Source organism: Neovison vison, chromosome 4, assembly GCF_020171115.1.
Source record: "Neovison vison isolate M4711 chromosome 4, ASM_NN_V1, whole genome shotgun sequence".
Taxonomy (NCBI): domain Eukaryota; kingdom Metazoa; phylum Chordata; class Mammalia; order Carnivora; family Mustelidae; genus Neogale; species Neogale vison.
The window spans coordinates 179,632,963-179,659,880 of NC_058094.1; the positions used below are offsets into that span (position 1 = coordinate 179,632,963).

The window sequence follows — 26,918 nt, forward strand, 5'->3', positions numbered from 1 at the left end:
GGAGGAAATATGTGCAAATTTGAAGGAGTTAAATCCACAGTATATAATGAACTGCAAAACTCATAAGAAAACAATTCACTGACGCCTGGGTGGCTCAGTGGATTGAGCCTCTGCCTTCTACTGGGGTGGTGATCTCAGGGTCCTGGAATGGAGGCCTGCATTGGGCTCTCTACTGGTGGGGAGTCTGCTTCTCCCTCTCTCTCTGCTTCCCTCTCTGCCTACTTGTGACCTCTCTCTCTCTGTCAAATAAATAAATAAAATCTTCTAAAAAAAATTCATTTAAAAATGGGAACGAGTTTAAACAGACACTCTAAGAAGCTGTATGCGTGGAAAATAAACACGAAAAGATGGTCAACATTTTTAGTTAACAGAAATACAAATTAAAACTACAAGGAGATACCATTTTATATAAATGTCTGAACTTAAGAACACTGACCATATAAAATAAGGGTGAGGATATGGGACAACTAGAACTCTTCAGCCCCACTGGTGCACATATAAAATAGTAAATCTACTTTGTAAAAACAGCCTAGCCGTTTCTTTTCTTTCTCTTTTCTTTTCAAGTAGGCTCCACACCCAGCATGGAAACCAATGTGGGATTTGAACGCACAACCCTGTCTTTCAGTTTCCTAATAACTTAAACACACATAACAATATCATCCGACCCACATTCTACTCCTAGGTATTAACCCAGGAGAAATGAAAGCATATTCCCATACAAAGATTTGCAATGATCTTTCATAGCAGCTTTATCTGAAACAATCCCAAACTGGAAACAATCTAAGTGTCTATCAAGGGGCACATGGGTGGCTCAGTCTCTTAATTGTCTAACTCTTTATCCCAGCTCAAGTCTTGATTTCGGGGTCATGAATTCAAGTCCGGTTTTGGGCTCCACGCTGCAAATGGAGCCTACCTTAAAAAAAAAAAAAAAAAAAAGTTAAAAAAAAGTCTAATCAAAGGTAGATAAATTGGTTATACTCGTGCAATGGAATAGTACTCAGCAATAATAAGCAATAAACTGTCGATACAGATGACAAAATGGATGAATCTCGATATAATGCCAAGTGAAAGAAATCAGAATGTACTCGCAGCATGGTTATCATTAACGTCAAATTCTAGAAAATGCAAACTAATATAGGGTGAGAGAAAGCAGAACCTGTTTATATGAGGTAGGAGTGGGAAGCCAAGTATTTCACAGGGGGATGAGGAAAATTTGGGGTGAGGGATGTGAAGGGAGTGATTGTTACTTGGTGGGGATGTGTATACTATGTTCACTTACTAAATAACGCAGTGTTAATACCCGCAGTTTCTTGCATGTCTATCATACCTTAATCAAGCTGTTGAAAATTAACGGAGATAATTTTCAACTGTAGCGCAAGGTTTGCCACAAAGTATAAGATCTGCATATAACCGCACAGCTAATCTATATTAATTTTTGTCCCTTAGCGTCGTGAAAAAGCTGCAACATGAGAAAGCTCTGATGCCAAGGTTGGGCTGAGAAATGATTGTAAAGGTACTCATCTAAAAATCACATTTTCATTTACTGAATTCACTTTCCATCTTGTAAAACGAATCCTGAGGATACGTCTGATTTGACTCGTTTAAATCTAAATCAGCGGGAGCACATTTGTAGAGACTATGAAATCCAAACCACTATCTTCGTCATTATTTGAAGCCCTGTAAACAGAACCCACCATCAAGCCAGCCACTGAGGGCGGAAAAGACCCGGAAGTCCCTGGCTCGCGCAAACTCTGTGCGGAGCCCACCACGTGCATGACCCCACCCAGCGGGCCCCTCCCCGCACTCCACCCGCTTCAGACCCCAGGCTTTGTGGCCACGTGTACTAAGCAGCGGCTCCCAGCAAGCTCTGCAGAGGGCACGGCGCTGTGTGCGCAAGCGCAGCATGGAGCCTGAGCAGCGTCAGTGCGGGCGGTAAGTCTCTTCACGTGCGCGACGGGGGTCTGACGGCTAGCTGCGGTGGTGGGCGGAGGGCTGAGGGCCGAGGGCCCAGTATGTGGGGCCGTGGGCACTTTTCTAGAATTTCTGTGGCGGAAAGTGTGAGGTCAGTAGTAGTCATTGGATAAGTTCGATGCCAGCCGCTTCGAGGACCGTCTTTAACCCATACTGGCCGTTTAGGGTTCCCAAGTATGGGGCGAGGCCCATTTCCTGGCCTTCCTCAGCCTTGGAATCGCCAGCCTACTTCTGAGGGTGATGGGCACCCCAGCTTTTGAGTTGCGGTGCAGGGGAGGCAAAACTGGCTTGCAGGTAACTTGGGCCTGCGTGTTCTTAGTGGAGATGGGGTGGCTCAGGCAAGTAGTGGGGTGGAATTCACCCCGTAAATTTTGTACCGTTTAAACTTCAAAATCCCTCATAAAATGGGTGTTGAGGAGCGACCTGGACTCACTCATTCCAGATTCTTGACCTGAATTGTAGTGCCATCTGGTAATCCAGTGTTGTAGGAAATGGGTGAAGCATCAGTTTCTTCATAATTATCGTGGCTAAAGTCTTTTTGACCACTTTTAAAATACGTTTTTAAGATGAAACTATAGTTTCTTGGAATTTCCAGACAATTTCAGTTTCTACTAAATTTAAGGCAATGGCTTCCAGAGAAGTAATAGTCTCTCCAGGCAGATTCCAATTTGGTATTACAACTTTTTGCTCAACTAAAACATTTTTTTTTTTTTTACCATTAGTGGAGGAACCATACTTGTTTTGAAGATAAATTCATGCAGCTTAATGATGTGAAAAAACTGTTTAAGGTGTAACAAAAATCAGGAGATTAAATTTAAAAATTTTTTTTGACTTTTTCTGTGACAGTTAATTTTTCTCTTTCCATAGTTGAGAGAACATTTGGAACTTTGGTGTAGCACTGTTCTTAGTTAACTTTTGAAGCTTTTAAAAAGTCTGTATTTTCAGCTTCCTTCACAGAACTAACATTTAGGCACTGAAAGTGCAGTATTCTAGTGTACTAATGATAAAATTATAAGCTAGTCAACATTTATTTTGAAACATTTTGGAGTTGGAAAGTATATTATGTAATGAAAATTAGTTTTGATGTAATGGGCAAAATTTGATCCTTGATTGCAGGGTACCTTCAAAAGTAGAAACCGCTGTACCTTTTAAATAAAGTTGATTACCATGGTGAAGTGTTTGTTCTCTATATGTTTGTAGTGTTTGTTTTTGTTTGCCCTTTTGGGAGGGCATCAAGTATTTTGAGAGAATATGCACATTGTTCTGAAATATTGATTTATGTAACTGACCACAGTGTGCCTGGATATCCACTACAGTGTAAATTTGTAAAAGCTTAGCTGAAGAGGTAATTTCAAAGCTAAATTGTATATGATGAAATTGTAGAATTTTTATATTCAAATAAAATTAATTATTAAAGACCTCTGAGGTCATTTTTGATAGACTTTGAAATTTGATTATTTAGGAACAAAACATACTCGTAGGAATTCGAACATTATATAGTCTTTATTCACCTTAAATGGACAGATTATTGAACTTAATTCAAGGTATTGAATTGTTTTAGTTTTTCAGGAATTGTCCAGATGGATGAAGATATGCATTACAATAAAGGTACTGACACAAAATTATTTTTGGATGTAAGAGCTACATGATCTTGATTAATTTCTAATCTTCATTGCATTTTGATTTGGTTTTAGTTGAAGATGTGGTTGGAAGTCATGTGGAAGATGCAGTAACGTTTTGGGCCCAGGTAAATAGTGTGGTTGATTTCCTCCTCCTTCTCCTTCCTCCACTAACCAGGTCCTGCCCAACAAAAATAAAAACAAAAACCCCAGAATACAGATATCATTGTCACTCTCAGTGCCTAATTCTTTTTCTTCTTTTTTAAGTTTTTAAATTAACGTGTAATGTAGTATTTGTTTCAGAGGAAAGGTCTGTGGTTCATTAGTCTTACACAACACTCAGCGCTCACCACAACACATTACCTTTCCCAGTGTCCATCACCTAGGCATCTCATCCCCTAACCCTTTCCCCTCCAGCAACCCTCAGTTTGTTTCCTGAGATTGAGAGTCTTCTATGGTTTCTCTCCCTCTCTGGTTTTGTCTTGTTTCATTTTTTCCTCTCTTCTCCTCTGGTCCTCTGCCTTGTTTCTTAAATTCCACATATCAGTGAAATCATAATTGTCTTTCTCTGATTGACTTATTATTTTTATTATCATAAAATACCCTCTAGTTCATCCACATCATTGCAGATGGCAAGATATCATTTTTGATGGCTGCACAATACTCCGTTTTATATATTATTTAGAGACATATAATCTTTATATAGGTATATATACACACATATATACACACACACATACCGTATTTTCTTTATCCATTCATCTGTTGATGGACATAGTTTGGCTATTGTGAACATTTCTGCTATAAACATTGGGGTGCACATGTCCCATCGGATCACTACGTTTGTATCTTTAAGGTAAATACCCAGTAGTGCAATTGCTGAGTCATAGGGCAGTTCTATTTGCAATTTTTTGAAGCACCTCCCTATTGTTTTCCAGAGTGGCTGCATTAGCTTGTGTTCCCACCAGGATCCACATTCTCACCAGCATCTGTCATTTCCTGATTTGTTTATTTTAACCATTCTGACTGGTGTGAGGTGGTATCTCATTGTGGTTTTGATTTGTTTTTCCCTGATGCTGACTGATATTGAGCAATTTTTCATGTGTCTGTTGGCCATTTGGATGTTTTCCTTGCTGAAATGTCTGTTCATGTCTTCTGCCCATTTCTTGATTGGATTATTTGTTCTTTGGGTGTTGAGTTTGATAAGTTCTTTATAGATTTTGGGTAGGAGCCCTTTCATATGTCATTTGCAAATACCTTCTCCCAATCTGTGAGTTGTCTTTTGGTTTTGTCAACTGTATACTTTGCTGTGCAAAAGTTTTTTATCTTGATGAAGTCTCAATAGTTCATTTTTGCTTTTGTTTCTCTTGCCTTTGAGATGTATCTAGGAAGATGTTTCTGTGGCTGAGGTCAAAGAGATTGCTGCCTATGTTTCTTAAGGATTTTGTTGGATTCCTGTCTCACATTTAGGTCTTTCATCCTTTTTGAGACTATTATTGTGTATGGTGTAAGGAAATGGTCCAGTTTCATTCTCCTGCATGTGGTTGTCCAGTTTTCCCAAAACCATTTGTTGAAGAGGCTTTTTCCTTTGAATATTCTTTCCTGCTTTGTTGAAGATTAGTTGACTAGAGTTGCAGGTTCGTTTCTGGGTTCCCTGTTCTGTTCCATTATCTGTGTGTCTGTTTTTATGCCAATACCGCACTGTCTTGATTACAGCTTTGTAATAGAGCTTAAAGTCCGGAATTGTGATGCCACCAGCTTTGGTTTTCTTTTTCAACATTCCTTTGGCTATTCGGGGTCTTTTCTGGTTCCATGCAGAAGTGCCTAATTATTCTTAGCATTATTTAATGCAAGACATTATTAGAAGACAAATGGTTACTACCTGAGTTACGAGTAGTGTGTTCATAATACACTGACTTAACAAAGAAAGCAAGAGGGGCACCTGGATGGCTCAGTGGGTTGGAGCCTCTGCCTTCGGCTCGGGTGGGGTCATGGTCTCAGGGTCCTGGGATGGAGCCCTGCTTTGGGCTCTCTGCTCGGTGGGGAACCCGCTTTCTCCTCTCTCTTGGCCTGACTCTCTGCCTGCTTGTGATCTCTCTCTGTGTGTCAAGTAAGTAAATAAAATCTTAAAAAAAAAAAAAAAAAAAAAGAGGGGCGCCTGGGTGGCTCAGTCGGTTAAAGTCTCTGCCTTCGGCTCAGGTCATGATCCCGGAGTCCTGGGATCAAGCCCCGCATTGGGCTCTCTGCTCGGCAGGGAGCCTGCTTCCCTTCTCTCTGCCTGCCTTTCTGTCTACTTGTGATCTCCATCTCTCAAATAAATAAATAAAATCTTAAAAAAAAAGAAAGAAATATTATAATTGTGGTTTCAGAATTACACTCAATTTAATACCAATAATCTAGGCTGCATAAATTACTGAAGATGCCAAGATACTGTATTTGTGATGTTACAGCCCCATCTAGGGGTCTTTTATAAGATTGTTTCTTAAAAGATCGTGTGTTTTTAAATGTCATTTTTTTTTTATGGCTTAATTTTGAATTTGAGATACAGTTACTTTTTCGTCATAAAATGGGAAACACTAGTGGAACATTTAGAGTTTTCTGTCAGACTTCAAGTCAGATAACTTTGCTTAGTTTTAAATATAAAGCAAAACACCTAAATGCTTATATTCCAGAATTTAAGAAGGTGAATCCCTCTAATGCATACTCACTAATTTTTAATTTTGTGAACTGCATAAGTGGCAGGGAATTACTCACTAATTTTTAATTTTGTGAACTGCATAAGTGGCAGGGAAGAGAATGATGTTTCTATACTTCCTGCGGTGTAAGAACTCTTTTCTGGGGGTGGAGTGAATTGGCAATATGGGAAGTGGAATTTATGAGAAGAAAACTTGTAGAAGAATATGATTAACCCAGAGTTTTTATATCTATGTAGTAAACATTGTAGAAGGGGGATACTCACAGAAAACTTGTGATAAATATGTATCTCTGCTTATGCAGATTTTTTAAAAGGGTGCCCACATATTTTCTGCCTGTTATCTCTGTATTAATAACAGTTGTGTCTCAGGTTAGATGATAAATATGTTTAAGATCATAGCTTAAATAAGATTTTCTAGGGACACCTGGGTGGCTCAGTTGGTTTAGCATTGATTCTTGATTTCGGTGTTGTGAGATCTAGCCCCACGTTGGGTTCCATCCTGGGTGTAGAGCCTGCTTGAGATTCTCTCTCTAAGGGTGCCTGGGTGACACAGTTAGCTAAGCGACTGCCTTTGGCTCACTTTGAGATCCCAGTGTTCCGGGAACAAGTCCTGCATCAGGCTGTCTTCTCAGTGGGGAATCTACTTCTTCCTCTGACCCTTCTCTCTCTCTCTCAAATAAGTAAATAAAATCTTAAAAAAAAAAAAAAAAAAAAGAATACCAAAGTTTAAAAAAAAAAAATTCTCTAACCTTTCCCCATCTCTTAAAAAAATTTTTTTTTCTAGATCATCACTGTTCAGTAGAAATATGTGAGCCACATAAGGAATTTGAAATTCAGCAGACACATTAAAAAGTAAAAAGAAACAGGTGACATAAATTTTATTTGATATATTTTATTTAACTCAGTATACCTAAAATATTTCAAAATGCAGTCAGTTCAGAGACATTTACAGGAGTTCTATTTTCCTTTTTCATATTAAGTTTTGAAATCTGGTATAAATTTTATACTTACATATCTCAAATAAGACCATTTATTTTTATTTATTTTTTAAAAAAGATTTTATTTATTTGACATAGATCACAAGTAGGCAGAGCAGTAGGCAGAGAGAGAGAGGGGGAAATGGGTTCCTCACTAAGCAGAGAGCCCGATGTGGGGCTCAATCCCAGGACCCTGAGGTCATGACCTGAGCTGAAGGCAGAGGCTTAGGCCACTGAGCCACAGAGGCACGCCCCAGACCAGCTACATTTCAAATGGATTTTGGCTGTTGTATTTGGTCAGTGCAACTGTAGGCTTTGATTTCAATTGACCATTACGTGAAGCTATTGATTGAATTTGGAGCTATTATTTAAACCAGGAATCAGCAAACTTTTCCTGTAAAAGATGAGATAGTAAATATTTTAAGAATAATGGGCCATATAGTCTATAGCAACTGTTCAACTCTGCTCTTATAGTGCAAAGGCATCTATATGATAGTACATAAACATATCGATGGAGCTGTGATCCATTAAAACTTTATTTATGAAATCAAGTGGTAGAGGCCAAAATTTGCCAACCTGTGATTTCAGCCATGAAGTTGAGGCCTTGTAGAAATTTAACATATTAAGAAGTTAGGAAACATGTCATAAATGGCTGAAAATATTAAGGGTTAAAACTACTAATGGCATTCACATGAATTGAATGATTTCAAGAAGCAAAGTGTAAAAATTTTTTATTTACTTGAGAGAGAAGGAGGGAGAGAGCGCAAATTGGGGAGCAGCAGAGGGAGAAGCTGGCTCCCTACTAAACAGGGGGCCCAGCGGACTTGGGGCTCCATTCCAGGACCCTGGGATCATTACCTGAGCTGAAGGCAGACGCACAAATTGTAAAATTTGATTGGAGTTGGAATGGGTATAAATAAAGAGTAAATAGATTTACAGATACGTGAAGGCAGATCAAGACGAAGATCTGCTCATGTATATTCTCTGCCTTTCTGCCACTGTGAATTTCTGCCCTGTAAACCACTTATATGAGTATGCTGCAGAATTTTTGGTAGGCCCAGTGGGATGAGTAACATTTCAATTGAAAGGAATAAATAAATAAATAAAGGAATCTTAAGTGTTTGACCTTCGCCTTTATTTGAAAGAAAGAGCTTCCCTTTATTTCAGTCCAGATAACTATATGATCTAATGCAGAATATTTTGGTGTATTCTGAACTTTAGAGGTTTAATTCTGGGGCTTTATTCACAAAGACTGCTTGTAATGTGCTTTGGATCAGTTTAAAGTTAGTTCCCTTTTTTACTCTGTAGTGATACTGATACTCATCATCATTCTTTGGAATGGCTCTTTCAGAGTTTCTTTTCAGTCATCAGAGATAATCATGTTCTTTCTAGCCTTACTCAATATTTTGCTGATATATTTTTAAGATTATATAAATATACTTTGGGAATAACTTTAGACTTAAAGGAAGGATGTAAAATTAATACAGTCTTTCTTTTTAAAAAAATTTAACTTAAATTCAGTTTAGTTAACATATAATGTGTTATTAGTTTCAGAGATAGAGTTCAGTGATTCATCAATCTTATATAATAATACCCAGTGCTAATTATATCATATGCTCTCATGTGATCTCATGTACATCATGTGATGTGCCCATCACTCAGTTATCTCATCCACCAACACTCTTCCCTCCAGCAACCCTCAGTTTGTTTCCTGAGATTAAGAGCCTCTTATGGTTTGCTTCTTTCTCTGTTTTTATCTTTTCTTTCCCTTCTTCTATGTACATCTATTTTGTTTCTTAAATTCCAATCTGAGTGAAATCATACTGTTTGTTTTTTTCTGACCAATGTTGGTAAGCATAATACCTTCTAGTTCCATACATGTCATGGCAGGTGGCAGTATTTCATTTTTTTGATGGCTGAGTAATATTCTTGTGTGTGTGTGTGTGTGTATAACTTTATACATATATATGTACATTATATAGTCACATATATAATTTTATCCATTCATCTGTTGATGGACACCTGGGCTCTTCCCATATTTTGGCTTTTGTGACATTACTATTATAAACAGTAAAAATCTATATTTTTGTGTAGATTGAATCTATATTTTTGTATCCTTTGGGTAAATACCTCATAATGCAATTGCTGGATCATAGGGTAGTTCTATTTTTAACTTTCTGAGGAAACTCCATACTGTTTTCCAGAGTGGCTACACCAGTTTGCATTCCCACCAACAGTGTAAGAGGGTTCCCTTTTTTCTGCATCCTTGTCAACATTTGTCATTTCCTGAGTTGTTAATTTTTGCCACTCTGACTGGTGTGAGATGGTATCCCATTGTAGTTTTGATTTGTATTTCCACAATGCCAAGTGATGTTAAGCATTTTTTCCACATGTCTGTTAGTTGTTTTGTTAGTACAGTCTCTCTTTATATTCTTATCTAGCTTCACTTACTGCTAACATTTTACATAACCATAATACAGTTATCAAAGCCAGGAAATTAACACTGGTATCGTGCTATTAACGGCAGCTCTTATTCAAATTTCAGCACTTTTTTTCATTGTCTTTTTTCTGCTCCAGGATTCCACATTGTATTTCATTGTTATGTATTTTTAGTCTCCTCTGGCTTTTGATAGTTCTTTTGTTTATCCTTGTCCTTCATGACTTTGACATTTTTGATGAGTAGTGGTCAGTTACTTTATAGAATATCACTATGGTTTTTCATAAGTAGATTGGCAGTAATACTATAGAAGTGTTACTGTGTCCTTGTTAGTGTATCATATTGGGGATTCATGATCTTGGTACATCATTTGATAATACTGAGCTTGCTTCACTTGATTAAGGTGCTCACTGCTGGGTTTCTTCACTTTATTATTATTATTATTTTTTAAGGATTTTATTTATTTATTTGACAGACAGAGATCACAAGTAGGCAGAGAGGCAGGCAGAGAGAGAGGAGGGGGGAAGCAGGCTCCCCGCTGAGCGGAGAGCCTGATGCGATGCGGGGCTTAATCCCAGGACCCTGAGATCATGACCTGAGCTGAAGGCAGAGGCTTTAACCCACTGAGCCACCCAGGCACTCCTGGGTTTCTTCACTTTAAAGTTACTGTTCTTTTTGTAATTAATAAATGTTTTAGAGGGAGATACATTGAAATTATCTTGTTTTTCCTCAACTTTTCATCCACGAATTTTATTATTTATTACTGTGGTCTTTTCCTAAAGATTTTCTCTCATTCCTTCTGCATTTATAAATTGGAATTCCTCTCTAAGGAAGAACTATATCTTTGCCATTCATTTATTAAATTACTGAAATTAATATGGACTCATGGCTATTTATTCAATGGGTTATAATCCAGTACTATCTCTATTTTGTTGTTTGAATTGTTCCAGTTTTGGGCATCAAGAGATGTTCACATTGGCTCTTGTGCCCTTTAAACATGTCTCCGTTTCTTTCTTGAGCATTTCCTTACTTTCTGGTACCACTAGGAGTTCCAGGATCATCTTTTATTTCCGTGTCCTGGTCCTGAAAACTACTGCTCTCCAAGGAACTCTGATTACTTTTATTGGAGAATGGTATTTAGAAATCAAGAACAGGGCACTGGATGTGCTTATTGCTACTGGAGTGTCATTGTTTTTAGGCCCTCTCAGCAGACAGATCTGGGAAATATATATGTCTAAAAACTTAGACATATACACATCTCTCTGTGTGTCTTCCTTTCATATATGCATATATTATACACACAAACATGCGTACTGTGAGTTAATACAAATGCCGTCCAATTGGAATCTGACTGTGTAGTTTCATACTAGCCTTCTCCCCTTTTCTGTAATTTCTTTCTCCCTGCTCTCATTATCTGTGGTATTTGTTTAATCCTAGTGTACACCTATAGGAGTTTCAAAATTGTAAGCCTATACCCATGAGAAATGAATTTACTAACTAGTTTGTCTTATTTGTGTATAGAGGATTATATACATTTTGAATTTTTTTTACATCTGTATTCTTTATACAACAAAAAATATATGAGAAGACTTAGGTCATTTCTCCCTGCTTAGCAGGGAGCCTGCTTCCTCCTCTCTCTCTCTGCCTGCCTCTCTGCCTATTTGTGATCTCTCTGTCAAATAAATAAATAAAATCTTTAAAAAAAAAAAAAAAGAAGACTTAGGTCATTTGACTAAAATATGCTGTCTATTTTGAGCAATTAGAATTTGATCTAAAGTACAATCCAGAGATAATTGTTTGAATTTACCTCCTCTTATGATTTAATAGTATTTGGTAACTTATTTTGAATTCCAAGTAATTTGAACTCACTGCAAAGTAAAAATTTTCTTATAAAGAACTCATTTGAATTATAAAAACACTGGTCTAAGAATTTGATTTAATTTCTAATGTTCAAAATCTTTTAAGTATTATGCTAATAGAATTTTCAATTATATAACACTGTCAGATAATAATTTACTAAATCTTAAAATGTAGTTACTCTTTCTTCCAGAGTATTAATAGAAATAACGATATTGTGAAGATTGGTTGCTCATTGTCTGAAGTTTGTCCCCATGCCAATTCAGTTTTTGGGAATCTTGATCCAAAGAAGGTGAGCCTATTCTTGGATATAATTATTCCATCTCTCTTGATAGCTTTCTTATGTCTTAGATTTTGTAACTGTTGGAATTTTTGATGTATTTGAGAAGAAGAGGCAAATTTTTAGAACTTACATAAACTGTAGTCATAGTAAATTTATTCTTTCAAAAATGCTTACGGACCGGGGCTCCTGGGTGGCTCAGTGGGTTAAGCCACTGCCTTTGGCTCGGGTCATGATCCCAGGGTCCTGGGATCGAGCCCCGCATCGGGCTCTCTGCTCAGCAGGGAGCCTGCTTCCTCCTCTCTCTCTGCCTGCCTCTCTGTCTACTTGTGGTCTCTCTCTGTCAAATAAATGAATAGAATCTTAAAAAAAAAAAAATACTTATGGACCAGGTACTGTGGTAAGTAGTGAGTATATAGTGGTGAACAAGATAATCCTTGCCTTTGATACTGATTGGCCAAAAAAAAATCTGTAAACATAATCTTTATGGAGAAGAGTTTGATGATCTTTTTTTCTTTTTTTAAAAATTGAGTTATAACTTAAGTACAGTAATGTGTTTGTGTCTTAGCTGTACAGCTTCATTATTTTTACATATGAATGCATCTATATAATCACTACCCAGATCGAGATACCATTTCATCTTCCTGGAAAATTCCTGCAGGCTTTTTCTCAGTCAATCCTTGGTCAGTAGTTCTTCTACAAGAGTTAATTATTATTCTGACTTTTGTCACCATATTTTCACTTGTCTGTTCTTAAATCATACAGTATTTATTCTTTTGTGTGTATCTGGTTTCTTTAGTTCAACAGAATTTCTGAGATTCTTCCATATTATTGTGTGTATTGGGGTACTGGTAGTTTGTTCTTTTTTAAGCTATGCAGATTTCATTGTGTAAGTATGCCACAGTTTATTGTCCTTCGATGAACATTTGGATTGTTTGCAGTTTTTGGCTGCTGTGAATTAAGCTACTATGAAACACTTATACAGCCTTTTGTTGGATGTATTAACCTAATTCTTTGTAGTATATATCTAGGAGTAGAATTGCTAAGTCATACAGTAGGCATGTTTTACTTCGGTTATACTGGCCAAATAGTGTGGCAAAGTATTGAACCAGTTTTCATTCTTACCAGCAAAGGATGAAAGTGATGAGGATAGTGATGAGGATTAAATTTTAATTTTAAATTTAAATTAAAATTTAAGGAGGCATTCTAAGGCACACCTCAGAGTGAGTGCCTTTTTAAATATTGTGCCATGAATGCCTTGTTTGCGTTACCCAGCTCAAAGCTCTGTTTATTTACTTATTTTATTATTTACTTAAAAATTTTTTTTAAAAGATTTTGTTTTATTTATTTGACAGAGATCACAAGTAGGCAGAGAGGCAGGCAGAGAGAGAGGAAGGAAAGCAGGCTCCCTGCTGAGCAGAGAGCCCAAAGCAGGGCTTAATGCCAGGACCCTGGGAGCTGAAGGCAGAGGCCTTAACCCACTGAGCCACCCAGGTGCCCCTATTTACTTATTTTAAAAAGATTTATTTATTTTTTTGAGAATTAGAGAGCGAGAAAGAGCATTCAAGCACGAGCTGGGGAGGGGCAGAGGGAGAGGGAGAAGCAGACCACCCTGCTGAGCAGGGAGTCCAATGTGGGGCTCTGTCCCAGGACCCCAGGGTCATGACGTGAGCAGAAGGCAGATGGTCAACCCCCTCAGGCTTCCCAGCTCTGGTTATTTAAATGAAAGGGGGCTAGATCTTATATTTTGATATGTAATTAGGTGGTTAAAATAGTGTTTGTAAGATGAACCCATTTGTGTAAATAAAAAACAAATATATCTTAACATATATGTAAAATTAGTGTAAATGTAAAATTATTTTCAGGAGATCGATGTTAAAGAGTGTTGGGAAGGAAGTCTTTCTTACTCTTTACCTTTTTTTTTTTTTTTTTTAAAGATTTTATTTATTTATTTGACAGGTAGAGATCACAAGTAGGCATAGAGGCAGGCAGAGAGAGAGAGAGAGGAGGAAGCAGGCACTCCACGGAGCAGACAGCCCGATGCGGGGCTCGATCCCAGGAACCTGGGATCACAACCTGAGCCGAAGGCAGAGGCTTTACCCCACTGAGCCACCCAGGCGCCCCGACTCTTTACCTTTTTGATGCACTTTGATTTTCTTTTAATAATGTGCTTCTCTTGGTTTTATTTTAAAGTAATTAAAACCCCAATGGCATATATAAAAATGTGTGAAAAGAAGAAATTAGAAGGAAAGAATGTAGCTTGGCATTGAACATTTGAATGGATAAGGGAGTGTAATTTGTAAATTTATAGGGTTTTTAAAAACATCATTGTAGCCTCTAATTGTGGTTAGTAGGGTTAGAAATTAAGATATACCCACTTTTCCTCTTTTGAGTACAAAATACTTGCTTTACAAAAATTTCAAGCTAGTTTCAATAATGGATTTCTTATTATAAATGATTACTCAGCCACCTCTGGTTACTTACGAATGCATTATAGTTTGAAAATTTTCCAGGGATTGACTGGTTCTCTTACTCTCATCATGTAGGTGGGTAATGGGCTATAAATAGTGGAGCTGTGAGGGGAAAAGATTGGGACCAAGGACAATGGGATTGAATATATAGTTATGTCTGTGTTTGTTTGTTTGTTTGTTTGTTTTTTTAAAGATTTTATTTATTTATTTGACAGAGAGAGATTACAAGTAGGCAGAGAGGCAGGCAGAGAGAGAGAGGAGGAAGCAGGCTCCCTGCTGAGCAGAGGCAGCGGCTTAACCCACTGAGCCACCCAGGCGCCCCTATGCCTGTGTTTTTATTTACTTTTTTTTTTTTTTTTTTAAGATTTTATTTATTTACCTGTGAGAGACAGAGAGAGAGAGAGAGAGCATGGACAGAGAGGGAGAGGCAAGGCAGACTCCCTGCTGAGCCGGGAGCCCGATGTGGGACTCAATCCCTGGTTTCCCCGGGATTATGACCTGAGCTGAAGGCAGACACTTAACTGACTGAGCCATACAGGAGCCCCTCTGTGTTTTATTTTATTTTTATTATTTTTAAAAAAGATTTTATTTATTTATTTGACAGAGATCACAAGTAGTCAGAGAGGAAGGCAGAGAGAAAGGAGGAAGCAGGCTGCCTGCTGAGCAGAGAGCTCGATCCTGAGACCCTGGGATCATGACCTGAGCCCAAGGCAGAGGCTTAATCCCCTGAGCCACCCAGGCGCCCTTTTTATTTTTTAAAAAATTTTTAAAAAAGATTTTATTTATTTATTTGATAGAGAGATCACAAGTAGGCAGAGAGGCAGGCAGAGAGCGAGGAGGAAGCAGGCTCCCTGTTGAGGAGAGATCTCAGTGTGGGGCTTGATCTCAGGACCCTGAGACCATGACCTGAGCTGAAGGCAGAAGCTTAACCCACTGAGCCACCCAGGTGCCCCCTCCTCTGTGTTTTAAAGACAAATCTCTTTGGGATAGACTTGTATTTTAATGGTTGTGATTTATTCATACTAACAGAGTCAGGAGCTTCAGATACTTCAACTTTGTTGAGTGCCAGCTCTATTTCTGGATTTCTTTTTTTTTTTTTTTTCTATTTCTGGATTTCTAAGTATCCCCACCCCTGCCTAGACAGGGTTGCAATTATATCCCATTTCTGTCACTTTTTTTATATTGAATTGTTAAATTTATTGGTGTATTATTACCAAGTCTTAACTAAAGGTAATGTGACCTTTTGCAGAGTCTGAAATTGATTAGAGCTGTTGATTATCCGCTGTTTTGCTACTGAAAATTTTTGCTTGCTGAAAAATGTAGTTAGATGGTTGGGAGAGTGTACCATGCTGTTTGTGCCCTCTTTTGGCCTCCAGTTGTTGAGTGTTAGCTGAGGGAACCAGAGTTAAGTGCTAATTGAACACACATATCCTTTGTAACATTTGCTTTGTTAGATATCCATTGTGTGTCTGAATTGATTTGTACTTGGTTGCTTTGGGGAGTTGAGGATTTTTATATTTAATATATGTATGTCTTTTGCTTCAGAATCTCTGAATTTGTCCTACCTCAAGTGATACACCTAAAAGTAATTTTTATACTTCTCTTAAAGCAGTGTTCCTCAGTCTTTGGTTATGCCATTCTAAGGCATTTTTTTCCCTAATGGTTCTTCTCCCCTCAAGATTTATTACCACCACAAATATCCTATATATCTGTTTATGTTGTCAGTTAGGTTTGAACTTTGAAGGGATACAAACCATTGTAATATTGAAGACACACTCCACTCCTGAACCAGTTTTCATTCCTTGGGAATAACATTTCCCCCATTGAGAATGTATGATTTAAAGTTGTTATCAATCGAGGGTGATTTTGTATCCCCCATTCTCACCCCCAGGTGATATTTGGAAATGTCTGGAGACATTTTTCGTTGCCACAACTGGAGGGGGTGTTATTGGCATCTTGTAGGTAGAGGCCTGGGGGGATGGTGCTAATTATCTTATAGTGCACAGGACAGAGAGAGCCTCCGCCCCATTTCCCTGCCAAAGAATTATCCTGTCTCAAAATGTCAATAGTGCTGAGGTTGAGAAATTGACATAAAGTATGTCAATTTTCCTTTGTTTTTAAAATTAAACATAATTAAAATATAAACAAATGAAAATTCAGTATTAAGGATATTATCAAATTTAATTTTATCCATTTAATAACAGAGCCTTTATATGTAAAGTAAAAAGTATAAAAATCTTTCTTGTCTGGTAGGACACATGGATCACGAATGGTTGAGAATCAGACTGAAGTGTCATGTACTTGGCATGTTTATATTTTAAGAATAACTAATTGTACTATTTATGTTTTTAGACATTAAAGCAGCATGATTTTAAGACTTTGATGCTTATACTTTTTTTTTTGAATTTTATTTTTATGTCTTTTCCTCTTTTTTTTTTTTTTTTGGTTGGGGGGGCGAAGGCAGAATTGCATTATGGACTCTGAAGTCAGATTGCCTGACTTTGTATCCTGGTTCTGTTGCTTACTGGCTTATGTCTTTGGGTGTATAAATGGTGAAAACAATGTATCTGCCTCATATGGTTGTGATAATAAAATAAGTTATTATATATAAAATGCTTATTGTCAAATAATAAGTGCTTAATAAATGATAACCATTATTCTGATCTAAGTGTGCTTTGAATCATTAAAATGCTAACTAATATTTCTTTTTCTCTTTATAGATTTATGGCGGATTATTTTCTGAAGATAAATGTTGGTACAGATGCAAAGTACTGAAAATCATCAATGATGAAAAGGCAGGAACAAGTGTTCAATTTTTTTTGTTTTGTTTTGTTTTTTTGCCCTGAGTAATTATTTTGGGTCCAAGAATTGATGCTTATTTAGCTCTTCATTGCTTATACATAGTAGTAATAAGATCTAGTTCAATTGAACTTATAAATTGATTAATCATGTTTTTCCCCCTAGCGAACAGAAAAAAAATGAATAAATTAAAAAAATCCAGGTCAGATTCAGGTATAATCTTCTGAATTTAAGTTGTCATATAATCACCGCAGATTGTCCAAGAGTAGATGATATAATTTGTAGATTATGTTTGCTGACCAGTGGTTCTTCATCATCATGGTTGGTTTTTGCTAAGTAACTTTTAAAAGTTGATCCTTTTAAAATTGAGTGGGAAGAGAACATTTGATCTATCCTTAAAAGTCCTTTCTATCTTTTGCTTAGTTGGTTTGCATATGGTTAATGAAGATTGACTTGTTGCTTTTCATACTTTGGTTAAATGTGATGAATTTTCTTTGTGTTTCGCTATTTGAGTTTTTACATTAAGAACGTGAGGGAGATTTTAATGGAATTTGTGGAGATAAGATTCTGAATACTTGATGACAATTGCATATTGCAGGCTGTGTAAAAGCATCTCTGTAGGCTTTCCTTTACTGTTTTGTTCTGTATCTGCTTTATAGGACTTAAAATATTTTCTCATGTGTGTATATTTTAAAGATATTTTTCTTAGGGTAATAAGGAGATGGTGAGATAAAGTAATTCGAGTAACGCTCAGAATAACTTTTTAAAAAAAAATCCATGATTTATTACTGTCCAAGATAATGGTTTATCTTAGTGAAATAGACCCTTCTTAATTAGACGTTTTTCTCACAATTTGACAACTGAAGATGATACATTGTGTTTGCTTTTGCCTTGACTTTAACTTTTTTAAATTAAGGAGCAAGGTGGCTTTTGATGTTGGGATAATCTTCTTTTCTTTTTGCTTTCCAAATAGATACATAGCTAAAGATGAGTGTAACCTTGATTCATTTCCTAGGTTTAACACTTGGGTTGGGTTTAATTTTACCCAAGGAAGTTTGATAATTTTGACATTGTTTTCATATTTTACTGTTTCCAATTTGAATTTAGGAATGTTGATTGATTTTAACATTCAAGGTAGGAGAGGCCATTAGCTTCATAGATTTTTGTTTATTTAAATACCAGCTGTTTGAAAAACAAACAAACAAACCATAATGAGAAATGTTTGATACTGTTGGAAATAGTACTGTTGGTAACTAGTTAACTAGTACCAAACAGTGATTATTGGGATCTCATGGACCATGGATTTTCTTTATTTTGAGAATATTGTTGGAGGTCTTGTTTCTAAATACATTTTGTCAATTTGAGGTAAAATGCCCTGAGGTAATTACGGTAATTAACAGAAGGCAGTAAATGGATGGTTTCCTTGGAGATGTTTAATCTAAATTCTGTGTTAGTATTTGTCTCATTTTTTTCCCAGTGTCTGGTGAGGTACATTGACTATGGAAATACCGAAATTCTAAATCGATCTGATATAGTTGAGATTCCTTTGGATCTGCAATTTTCTAGTGTTGCCAAAAAATACAGACTTTGGGGACTACACATTCCTTCTGGCCAAGAAGTTACCCAGTTTGATCAGGCAAGTCACAGACTTAAATATTTTTGTTAAAGTGAAGTGAAGCTCAGTGTTTGAAACAAAATATAAATGTACTTAAATTCTGCTGATTTTCTTTAATATAAAAGCCTGTATAAATTAGTGAAAAATATGAATTGTAGAATAATTAAAAGTAATTATGTAATAATTTAAAAATATGAGTTACATAATGATTCAAAAGCAATTATTTGTGCTCATCTTTGCTGGGTGATTTGTAGATTATGTTAGATCAGAGTTGCATGTGTGTATGTATTTGCATAATAAGTGTAATAAGTGTAATTAATTTCTTCTTATATAAAATCTTAGAAGAGCCTCTTACGGTGGAAAAAATGATAAATATAATTATTGATATCTTTTGGTTTTGAGAGAGTATGGTGATCTTTAATCTAGCCCTGGCCATAAATATCACAAAACTGAAATTAGTGGAGTTGTGAATTTATCAGATTTTTAGCATTTTGGCAAGGGTTCAAACTGTTTGGTGTCGTAGTTTTCAATGATGTTCTATTATCTAGATTCGAGTTTGTATCCCTTTCTATTAAATTTTGGATTAGTAACCTAATTCTGCACTATCTGATAATTTTACGGGTAGTCTTATGGGAATTCTACCTCCTTTTAAATCTCCCGTGCAATAATGATGTTCCTTTGGTGGGTGTTAATGCTATTGAGATATTATTGATAAGTTATCAGATTTGTATTTTTTTATTTAGCAACTCAAGTGACTTATGTGAAAAAATGATTTAATAACTGTGGAATAGTAAAATTCAGAAACCTATTTGCCTCTTTTCTGTTTGTTTTGTTTTGAGAATCTTGGAAGTTCGGTGTAGTTTTGTCTGCAGTTTAATTACCTATAAGAAACATTTCTGTACTTAGGACTTAGACCTTCATAAGTATAGAGTAAAGCATAGATATTATTGTAAAATTATATCCCTAAATTTCTGTTTTAAAATCTGAAGTTTTTTATTAATCTAGATGTTTTGACCAAGGTAGAGGATTGTTTTAAATTTCTTGTATGCCTAGAACCCTAGAATGTTAAATTTACTGACCTTAGAATTTCCCTGCTCTCACCTTGTTTTTTTATAAATAAAGAAATTGGGTCTAGAACAATTAGATGACTAATTATTTAAAGTAATAAAGGTAATTACTGCTGAGTAAGGGCTGGAACTCAAGTCTGTTGCTCTTCTCATGGTAAGATGGTATAAAATTTATGTTGATTGAAACGAGTATGAATCAAGAATAAAAGATCATTTTTAAAAGTTAGTTTTGGAATTGAGTAAACTTTAGTTATTGGGAATGTTTTTAAATTTTCATAGATTCTTTACAGGTGGTATTATTTGTATTTGCATGCTTAAGTTCAGTAAAAAGACTGTTAGCAAACTGAATATTTTCTGGAAAAAATAGTTGCTCTTGAATGTCTCTGCTTAGGAAGCCCATGTAGCCATTAATTCTCAGCTCAAGGCTTAAATATAATTTCCTATATAAAGGCTTCGCTAATACCCACCATCCATTCCCCTGTAGCTGTTTCAGTCATTCAGTGTATAAGGCATGTAGAATTGCATTTTTTTCCCTCCCCCACAAGATAGTGAGCTTATAGAGATAAGACTGTTTTAGTAGAGACAATATTTTACTCATTTTTCTATTCTGGATCTCCTCAATCTTGCCTGTTAGGTGTTAAATGAGCATCCGGTTTATCTAGCATTTGAACAAATGAATGAATAGTAGGGATTTAGCTTAAAAGAGAGAGCGAGAGACAGACCCTCTCAGAGGGTGACCTAGGCACTAAAATACCTTCAGTACATTTTAAACCAACACTTTCATACCCATGTTATAGCACAGTTGAAATTGATACTCTGAATAGTGGTTACAAATGCTGAAGGTCACATGAAGATTTATGACCCAAACACATTCCTTATTGTAAAAATTTTATGTAGAATCAGGGAATGAGACTAGAGATTGGAATTTGGGTTTAACAGATTAAAGACATTTTAGCCTGTTTTCTAATATATCCAGATAAGATTAGGTAGACTAAAATAGCAAGTAAGTGATGCTTTCTTGGTTTTGAATAAAGCTTACCAGTTTGGGAAACACAATGAGATATGTCTTAGAAAAATGGCATCATCATTAAAAAAAAAAAAGATTTTATTTTTATTTATTTGACAGAGAAAGAGAGAGAGATCACAAATAGGCGCAGAAGCAGGCAGAGGGGTAGGGGGAAGCAGGCTCCCCGCTGAGCAGAGATCCCGGATGCGGGGCTCGATCCAAGGACCCTGGGACCATGCCCTGAGCCGAAGGCAGAGGCTTAACCCACTGAGCCACCCGGGCACCCAGCATCATCATTTTTTAATCATTGAAGGCTCTGTGTTCTAAGACTGATTAGATTTATTTTAAAGATAAATCTTATTTAAGCCTTTTAAATACCTACATTTTAAAAATAAATAGATCTGTCTTTCCGGCATGCAAGATTTAATGAGAACTATAATACATTTCTCAACATAAAAATTAAATATTTGACATTTAAGAAAAGAATATATAGAATATTATATATTTACATTTTTAAAGATTTTATTAATTTATTTGACAGAGATTGCAAGTAGGTAGAGAGGCAGGCAAAGAGAAAGGAGGAAGCAGACTCCCTGCTGAGCAGAGAGCCTGATGTGGGGTTCAATCCCAGGACCCTGAGATTATTACCTGAGCTGAAGGCAGAGGTTTTAACCCACTGAGCCACCCAGGCGCCCCTAGAATATATATTTTTATGGTAAAGTATAATATTAAAAAACCCATGTACTTGGTCATTCTTTTTGTTAATTAGAATTTAAGAGAACTTAGATTTTATTCCAAGTTTAGGATTTTGTTTTTCTTTTTCTTTTTTTTTTTTTTTTTAAGATTTTATTTATTTATTTGACAGAGAGAGATCACAAGTAGGCAGAGAGGCAGGCAGAGAGAGAGAGGAGGAAGCAGGCTCCCTGCTGAGCAGAGAGCCCGATGCGGGACTCGATCCCAGGACCCTGAGATCATGACCTGAGCCGAAGGCAGCGGCTTAACCCACTGAGCCACCCAGGCGCCCTAGGATTTTGTTTTTCTGATTCTGTATAATTCAGGGAGAATTTTGTTGAACAACTAAATGTGATTGGTAATCATAACTTAAATGGAATTTGACTTCAGGGAAGAGTCTTAAATATTAGATTTTTGCATAACATTTTAAGCAAGGAGTAGTATACCTTTAGTGCATTCAGCTTTAGGTAATTAGAACTCTTGTAGAAAGTAGATTACTTCCATCTAAATCCATATGTTGCCCATTGGGTGCCTGGGTGGCTCAGTGGGTTAAGCTGCTGCCTTCGGCTCAGGTCATGATCTTAGGGTCCTGGGATCGAGTCCCGCATTGGGCTCTCTGCTCAGCAGGGAGCCTGCTTCCCTCTCTCTCTCTCTGCCTGCCTCTCCATCTTGTGATTTCTCTCTGTCAAATAAATAAATAAAATCTTAAAAAAAAACCAAATTCATATGTTGCCCAAAGACAGAGTTTCTCAAAATATTAATAATTTTATATATTCCAGCAATAATTTTCAGACATTATTATTTCTATTAACATTGGTTAGGAGTAGAAGTTGTACTTGATTTTAGGTAGACTTTCAGCATAAAGGTGATGGTGTGAACAAAGGCAAAGGAAAAAAAATTAAATTTCTTTAAAATTTACAGCCATTGACAAGTCCTTGACACAGGCAGAGTGTCCTTCTAGGAACTCAGCTGCCTCCATGTTATTAGTCTGATCTCCAAAGTCCTGCAAGTCTCCTTTAACATGTAAAAATTCCTTTGGAAACTGCCTTTATCTCTACCCACCTGTTCTTCCCAAGATATATGTTAGCAGTCATCCTTTAAGAGTATGGCACACTGATAGACATCTGAAGGGTCTCATGACTAAGTTTTTACTAAACAGTAGCAAATAACCTTTTCCTAACAACAGCTAGCCCCTCAAGGTCCTGGAAACTTTGCTTCCAAATCCTTAGACACGCAGCTTTCCCTGACCCCCTCCCAATTTGAAAGTATAAAATGGGCCACTTCTCATGACCCCAGTGCAGTTCTTTCTGCCCACAGATCTTGTCCCTGTGCTTTAATAAACCATTTTTTGCACTGAAGACACCTCAAAAGTTCTTTCTTGATGTTTTGCTCCCAAACCCCAACAATGTCACATCAGTTGAAACCAAAGGTTTTTGTTTGAAAGAGGTTAACCCAAAACCAGATTCTGATTGATCAAAATCTTAATCTGATCTATTTTTATGAATTATATTTTGAATTTGTTAGTTTTGCTTGCTTGATCTCATTTGTTGGTGATGCCTTCTGAACCATCTTTACTATCTATGTTGGTATTCTTGGTAAATTCAAGCCTCTCATGTGTTTAAGATGTGTGTGTTTAAGAATTTTATGACTTGAAAGATTTATAAAGCCCGTGTTTTTGTAAACTTAAAATACTATGTCATTTTGGTTTGTGGATTAAAAAAATATATATATATATATTTTTGAATGGTTAATGATGAGCATTTACAGTTTGCCTTCTGCTCTTACAGATGTACCCTTCTAGGTCCAGGGGTTCTTAACTTGGGGTTAAAATGTATCACAGTGAAATAATTTTCTTTGTAATTCTATGTATTTTTCATTTCATTTATTTATTCAAGTTTTTTGTTCATTTCTTAGAACACAAGCAAGGGGTGGGGAGGGGCAGAGGGAGAGGGAGAACTAGGCTACCCATTGAGCAAGGAGCTGATGCAGGGCTCCATTCCAGGACCCTGAGATCTTGATCTGAGCTAAATGAAGGCAGATGTTTAACTGACTGAGCCACCCAGGCACCCCTATTTTATGCATTTAAAAAACATTTTTCTGAGAAGGATTCTAAAAGTTTTACCAGCCCGATTAAAGGAGCCCATGGCATAGAAAAAGTTAAGAGCTTTTACATAAGTCTCATTTCTACGCTTTATAATACTGTATAGTTAAAAAAAGAGAATATAATTACTCCTTACCAAAGTTATTTAGTTTCTTGGACCTTGAATTTTTTTTTTTTCTGTCTGTTCTTCCTCCTCCTCTTCTTTGGACCTTGAAATTTTTTTCTTTATCCTCTTTTTTCCCTCTTCCCTTTCTTCCTCCTCTTTTTTATTTAAATGTGGTCAGCTTATGTATTTGCTAATTTTTAGTTTGGTCTCTTTAAAAAATATATTTATTTGAGAGACAGAGAGAACTTAAGCATGGGTAGGAAGGGGCAGAGGGAGAGGGAGAAGTAGGCTAAGTAGGGAGACTGCTGTGGGGCTCATGGGGCTGGATCCCAGGATGCTGGGATCATGACCTGAGCCAAAGGTGGACACTTAACTGACTGAACCACCGAGGCACCCCCAGTTTGGTCTTTATGCTCTTAGTACCTGGATTATCATTGGTATGGTTTCCTGCCATATGTTTTGTTTCCTGCCATATGCTATGTTTTTTTCTCTTCTAATCCTTTCTTACTATAAAACCAGAGTACCTAACTCTTTTTTTTTTTTTTTTTAAAGATTTTGTTTTTAAGCCCCTAGCATGGGCTCAAACCCAAAACTCTTGAGATCAAGAGCCAGCCAGGTGCCCCTAACCAGGGTACCTAATTCTGCCTGTAAAACTATTTTTATTTATTTATTTTTAAAAGATTTTATTTATGTATTTGATACACACACACACACACACACACACACACACACAGAACAAGCACAAGCAGGAGACCGAGAAGCAGGCTCCCCGCTGAGCAGGGAGCCCGACATGGGGCTTAATCCCAGGAACCTGGGATCATGATCTGAGCTGAAGGCAGATGCTTAGCCAACTGAGCCACCCCAGTGCTCCTATAAAGCTATTTGTAAAGTTTTGTTGAATTTGAGTGCTTTTTTTAGATACCAGAATTAATTCCTATGTGCTGTACTCCTTAGGACACAATTTCATTTCATTGGGACCAAAAATGGTCAACACTTTCTGCTTGGTTTAAAACAGTTATTCTAGGGTATTTAATTGGTACACATTTTAAAATTTATGGATATGGCTGCCTATACAGGTATTAGCTCTACTTCTGGAAAAGAAGATTTTTCCTCTAAATGTGTAATTAGAATATATTCATACACATGGAGAAGTATATTTGCTTATAGTCAATAACAAGGTAAGAGTTTTCAGAATGAAGAAGTATGATTATTTGAAAAACTGGGTAGAAACAAAATAAGTGAAGAAAGACATGTTGGCATAGTTGGTTTACATCTTTTTTCCTCCCCCATCTTTCTTAGGGCAGAACCTTTTTGGGGAGCTTGATTTTTGAAAAGGAGATAAAAATGAGAATTAAAGCAACCTATCAAGATGGAACAGTTATTGCTCAGGCTGAGTATGGCAGTGTGGATATAGGGGAGGAGGTGGCTAAGAAAGGATTTGCAGAAAAAAGCAAACTCACTTCCAGCAGTAACACCTGTGAGGAAAAAAAATCAGATCATGGTCAGCTTGTCCTCAGGAACCTCAAAAGCCCTATTCCCTCATGGGGCCATAGATCAAACCAGTCAGCCTTCACCCGACCAAAGGGGCGCTTAAGTGGGAGGATGACTCTTGACTCGAAGAATGAAAATGATGCAGGAAATCATGTTACATTTCCAAAGTAAGACTGTCGTGGGGTTTTCAGTCAACTAGTTTCTAATTCTTGGTAAAGCTCTTGTCATAGTAGAAGTCAAGCTTTATGTTTTTGGAATCCTCATCTATGTCAGGATTTTGAGGGATGATACTCATTTCTATTTTTCTTAAATGTGTATTCCTCTCAGCTTTTGTAGGAATTTTTCATAGCCATTTTGAAAGAAAAATTATTCCTGTTATTTAAAGTTCACATGCCAGCTCTTCATATTAATTCTTCTGAATATGTTTACCAAATATATAAATATACTCCTAAATCTGAATTATCCAGGCACAGTCAGAATTTCAGATAAACTTTGAAGTTTTCTTATTGCTTTAAGAATATTTTAATAAGTTATAGGGAATTAACTTTCCTTTTTAACAAAAGAGAAACTCTTTGTTCTTCCTGTGATAACTTCCTGTTATAACTTGATTATTATAAAGGGAATTCACTTTTTAGACAATCTTGAATTATAAGTTTGAAGCAAAAAGCCATGTTTAATGTTTCTAAGTACCAAACCATTTATAAACTTCTGTGTCATGATCCAAGCCATGATGCCATGTCTTGGGTTATGTAGCTTTTTTGGGATTGTAGAAACAAAACTTGTCAAATAGAGTGGAGTTCATGGGGAGGAGAAATTGGAAGAAACTGATAATCTTTTTTACTGTATTTGCTGGAGTTGATATTGCTATAAGTTGGAATATATTTGAGTGTTGGCAGCATTGTTTTTGAAGTATAATTTTATGAAAACTAGTTTGCATTAAAATATTTTTAAATGTTGAACTAGATAAAGATTTTAAATTAGTTTTCAAAATTAACTTAAGATATATTCTCAAGATGATTTCGTTTAGATTTATGATCTCTGTCACTCTTAACAGAGTTTGGTTTTTAAAATAAGTGAATTTGTTTTTAATAGGGAAAATTTGACTATTGGAGACTTTAATTTAGGATCTAATGTCAGCCTGGCAAAAATTAAGCAGGACCAGAAACTGATTGAAGAAAATGAAAGGCTTAAAAATGAGAAGGAGGTTCTTCTTGAAAGTTATAAAGCTCTACAATCCAAAGTAGAACAGACTGCCCAGGAGCTGCAGGTATGGTATGTTCACTGGTATAAGGTAAAGAGTGACCATCTGGGTGATCTGTATACTCCTCTGCTCTTCTTTGTTTAATTTGCTGGCACTTTTTGTTTTCTTCCCTTTTTCTCCCATCCTCCCTCTTTTCTCCTTTTTATTTGTTTACAGATGAAATTTTTTCTTATGCTCCAAACTAATCATCTTTGGATTTCTTTGAATGTTTGAAAGATTAATAATTTCTCATTTACATTTCCTTTTATGTTCTTTTAAAAGCTTTTTTTTTTTTTTTTAAGATTTTATTTGTTTATTTGACAGAGAGAGATCACAAGTAGGCAGAGAGAGAGGGGGAAGCAGGCTCCCCACTGAGCAGAGAGCCCTATGCCGAGCTCGATCCCAGGACCCTGAGATCATGACCTGAGCCGAAGGCAGAGGCTTAACCCACTGA

The 26,918-nt window shown here is 36.5% G+C and overlaps 2 protein-coding genes across 5 annotated transcripts in view; both read left to right on the forward strand.

Moving 5' to 3' along the window:
• Positions 1 to 1,792, forward strand: part of FAM221A (family with sequence similarity 221 member A) — a 33,847-nt gene extending 32,055 nt beyond the window's left edge. Inside the window, exons 7-8 of one of the 4 annotated variants that reach the window (XM_044246226.1) lie at positions 1,447 to 1,513; positions 1,617 to 1,792. In XM_044246226.1, the coding sequence (XP_044102161.1) occupies positions 1,447 to 1,470 (24 nt within the window). In that variant the 3' untranslated portion in view covers positions 1,471 to 1,513; positions 1,617 to 1,792. Of the gene's footprint in view, positions 1 to 1,446 lie in introns of all 4 variants that reach the window. The other 3 variants (XM_044246228.1, XM_044246225.1, XM_044246229.1) reach the window with 3 other exon arrangements.
• A 111-nt stretch (positions 1,793 to 1,903) lies between these two features.
• STK31 (serine/threonine kinase 31) overlaps positions 1,904 to 26,918 on the forward strand; it is an 88,258-nt gene continuing 63,243 nt past the window's right edge. Inside the window, 8 exon segments of the mRNA XM_044246233.1 lie at positions 1,904 to 1,932; positions 3,533 to 3,579; positions 3,666 to 3,718; positions 11,750 to 11,848; positions 17,028 to 17,102; positions 18,584 to 18,742; positions 25,033 to 25,391; positions 26,317 to 26,491. Of these exon segments, the coding sequence (XP_044102168.1) occupies positions 1,904 to 1,932; positions 3,533 to 3,579; positions 3,666 to 3,718; positions 11,750 to 11,848; positions 17,028 to 17,102; positions 18,584 to 18,742; positions 25,033 to 25,391; positions 26,317 to 26,491 (996 nt within the window).